At 54.3% G+C, this 3962-nt stretch overlaps 1 protein-coding gene across 1 annotated transcript in view; it reads right to left on the reverse strand.

Moving 5' to 3' along the window:
* The window catches only part of NT5C3B (5'-nucleotidase, cytosolic IIIB), a 39911-nt gene extending 36206 nt beyond the window's left edge, over positions 1-3705 (reverse strand). The window contains exon 1 of the mRNA XM_082272560.1: positions 3579-3705. Coding sequence (XP_082128686.1) covers positions 3579-3584 — 6 coding nt within the window. The 5' untranslated portion in view covers positions 3585-3705. The remainder of the gene's footprint in view (positions 1-3578) is intronic.
* Between the last annotated feature and the right edge of the window lie 257 nt (positions 3706-3962).

Consider the following 3962-nt stretch of genomic DNA (forward strand, 5'->3'; position numbering starts at 1 on the left):
TGAACATCGGTGCAAGCATTACACTGGACTGCCAACCGGAAGTTCTGCCTGAACATGCAGAACAAACAATGTCCTACAAATGGAAACATATTTTTGGAATCACCATGGATGACAACACGTTTGAAGATGACGATGAAGACGACATAAGCAATCAGCGCACCATCCAGCTTTACAATATCCAGGAGAGTCAGTCCGGGACATATAGGTGCATGATGGAGGACCCCTACGGCAAGCTGGTGAAGGTCATCTACTATGCCGTTCGGGTGATAGACCCTGTAGTCTTTCCCCTATATGTCAAGAAACTTCCTATCCTGAAGGAAGTATGGAAGAAAAAGGCAACAGCGGAACTTCTCAAAGAAAAGTTGGCATTTTTAACCTCCAATAAGAAACTCCACATAGCCCTTGGAGTTGGAATTGGGTCAGCTATTCTGCTAGCCATCGTTTTATGCATCCTGATCCGCAATTGTAGGAAAAGAAAAAAGCTGGGCGATGAGGAGACTGGAGAAGCAGAGCCTTGGGCAGCAGAGCCTGGACCAACAGAGCCTTGGGCAGCAGAGCCTGGACCAACAGAGCCTTGGGCAGCAGAGCCTGGACCAACAGAGCCTTGGGCAGCAGACCCTGGACCAACAGAGCCTTGGGCAGCAGACCTTGGACCAACAGAGCCTTGGGCAGCAGACCTTGGACCAACAGAGCCTTGGGCAGCAGACCTTGGACCAACAGAGCCTTGGGCAGCAGACCTTGGACCAACAGAGCCTTGGGCAGCAGACCTTGGACCAACAAAGCGTTGGGCATTAGACCCTGGACCAATACAGCCTGCAGCAAAAGAGCCTGGAACAAAAGAGGCTGCAGCAAAAGAGCCTGGGACAAAAGAGCCTGCAGCAAAAGAGCCTGGAACAAAAGAGCCTGCAGCAAAAGCGCCTGGAACAAAAGAGCCTGCAGCAAAAGTGCCTGCAGCAAAAGAGCCTGCAGCAAAAGAGCCTGCAGCAAAAGAGCCTGCAGCAAAAGCGCCTGGAACAAAAGAGCCTGGAACAAAAGAGCCTGCAGCAAAAGTGCCTGGAACAAAAGAGCCTGCAGCAAAAGAGCCTGCAGCAAAAGCGCCTGGAACAAAAGAGCCTGGAACAAAAGAGCCTGCAGCAAAAGAGGCTGCAGCAAAAGCGCCTGCAGCAAAAGCGCCTGCAGCAAAAGAGCCTGCAGCAAAAGAGCCTGCAGCAAAAGCGCCTGGAACAAAAGAGCCTGCAGCAAAAGAGGCTGCAGCAAAAGTGCCTGGAACAAAAGAGCCTGCAGCAAAAGCGCCTGGAACAAAAGAGCCTGGAACAAAAGAGCCTGCAGCAAAAGAGCCTGCAGCAAAAGCGCCTGCAGCAAAAGCGCCTGCAGCAAAAGAGCCTGCAGCAAAAGAGCCTGCAGCAAAAGAGCCTGCAGCAAAAGAGCCTGGAACAAAAGCGCCTGCAGCAAAAGCGCCTGGAACAAAAGAGCCTGCAGCAAAAGCGCCTGGAACAAAAGAGCCTGCAGCAAAAGAGCCTGCAGCAAAAGAGCCTGCAGCAAAAGCGCCTGCAGCAAAAGCGCCTGGAACAAAAGAGCCTGCAGCAAAAGTGCCTGCAGCAAAAGCGCCTGGAACAAAAGAGCCTGCAGCAAAAGCGCCTGCAGCAAAAGCGGCTGCAGCAAAAGCATCTGGGACAAAAAAAGCACCTGAAACAAAGGTGACAGCAGCAAAAGAGCCTGCAGCAAAAATGACTGGAACAAAGGCGACAGCAGCAAAAAAGGCTGCAGCAAAAGCACCTGGAACAAAGGCGGCTGCAGCAAAAGTGACTGGAGGAGCAGCGCCTGGAGGAAAGAGAGGAAAAAAGTCCGGAGGGAAATAGTCTGAGGGTGTAGACTGAACAGCACCGGTCATCTCTAACAATGACGCCATGACATCACATTTATCACACTGGTGATAGTAACCAACAGGGCAATTTCCTGTTTGCTTGGCAACCAGTGTCATATTATTAAAGGCTCATTAACCCAGGACTAAAAAAAAAAAAAACACAGGGAGGACTGTACTGGGGGGGGGGGGGGGGGGGGCTGGGAGGGAGGACTGTACTGGGACATCCTGGACTTTGAGGGTAAGCCTGGGAGGGAGAACTGTACTGGGGGGGTTAAGATTGGGAGGGAGGACTGCACTCGGGGGTGAGACTGGGAGGGAGGACTGTACTGGGGGGGGGGGGGTAAGACAGGGAGGGAGGACTGTACTGGGACATCCTGGACTTTGGGGGTAAGACTGGGAGGGAGAACTGTACTGGGGGGGGGGGGGGGTTAAGACTGGGAGGGAGGACTGCACTGGGGGGTGAGACTGGAAGGGAGAACTGTACTGGGGGGTGAGACTGGAAGGGAGGACTGTACTGGGGGGGGGGGTGAGACTGGGAGGGAGGACTGTACTGGGACATCCTGGACTTTGGGGGTAAGAGTGGGAGGGAGGACTATACTGGGGGGGGGGGGGTAAGACTGGGAGAGAGGACTATACTGGGGGGTATGAGTGGGAGAGAGGATTGTACTGGGGGGGGGGGGGGTAAGAGTGGGAGAGAGGACTGTACTGGGGGGTAAGAGTGGGAGAGAGGACTGTACTGGGGGGGGGGGGTAAGAGTGGGAGAGAGGACTGTACTGGGGAGGGGGGGTAAGAGTGGGAGAGAGGACTGTACTGGGGAGGGGGGGTAAGAGTGGGAGAGAGGATTGTACTGGGGGGGGGGTAAGAGTGGGAGAGAGGACTGTACTGGGTGGGGTAAGAGTGGGAGAGAGGACTGTACTGGGGGGGGGGTAAGAGTGGGAGAGAGGACTGTACTGGGTGGGGGTAAGAGTGGGAGAGAGGATTGTACTGGGGGGGGGGTAAGAGTGGGAGAGAGGACTGTACTGGGGAGGGGGGGGGGTAAGAGTGGGAGAGAGGACTGTACTGGGGAGGGGGGGTAAGAGTGGGAGAGAGGACTGTACTGGGGAGGGGGGGTAAGAGTGGGAGAGAGGATTGTACTGGGGGGGGGGTAAGAGTGGGAGAGAGGACTGTACTGGGTGGGGTAAGAGTGGGAGAGAGGACTGTACTGGGGGGGGGGTAAGAGTGGGAGAGAGGACTGTACTGGGTGGGGGTAAGAGTGGGAGAGAGGATTGTACTGGGGGGGGGGTAAGAGTGGGAGAGAGGACTGTACTGGGGAGGGGGGGGGGTAAGAGTGGGAGAGCGGATTGTACTGGGGGGGGGTAAGCCTGGGAGAGCGGATTGTACTGGGGGGGGGGGGGGTAAGCCTGGATTGAGAGGTAAGGGGATTGTACTGGGAGAGAGGTCTGTAGTACTGTACTGGGGCGCCCTGTATTGATCCTATTGGAAGCCTGTGTAGGTAGAACCAGTGTCAGAGAGGGGCGGAGCATGGAAGTGTCTTTATGGCAGGATCATCCGGTATTCATGTAATGACAGCTGCAGATTTGGTCTATAAGAGATTCTGATTGGTGCTCCATATCCCTGGATCTCCCCTCCCCTGTAAGAGGATCAGACTGGGTGATCTGATTACAATGAGCACCCAGGGGCCACAAAGTATCTGCCATGCACACTTAGTACTTACAATCATCTCTGCAGATTGGGGGAGGAGTATGTAGGTCCTGATGAGCAGATCTCCCTCTGTCTTCACTTGCAGCTTGCTGATGTCAGATCTTATTCTTCTCCAATGCTGATCTGCACATAGAAACCAGCCCCCTCTAGCGGCCCACAACGTCCACTCTACCCGTCCACAGATACACAGGAAGCTCCTATATTTTATGGTAGCGGTTAGTTCCTGCCCAGTAGAAGGACCTTGGTGATGTCAGCAGACCACGTGACTGTTTGGTCACAACATGGTACAGAGAAATACAGGAACACAAATACTGTAACGTGAGAATTACCTACCCCGTGAGAAAAACCTACCCTTGTCATTTCCGGCCAGGAACAGCTGAGCAGCGCGCATGCTCAC

This window comes from Pelophylax lessonae (genome assembly GCF_965119305.1).
Source record: "Pelophylax lessonae genome assembly, chromosome: 11".
Classification (NCBI taxonomy): Eukaryota; Metazoa; Chordata; class Amphibia; order Anura; family Ranidae; genus Pelophylax; species Pelophylax lessonae.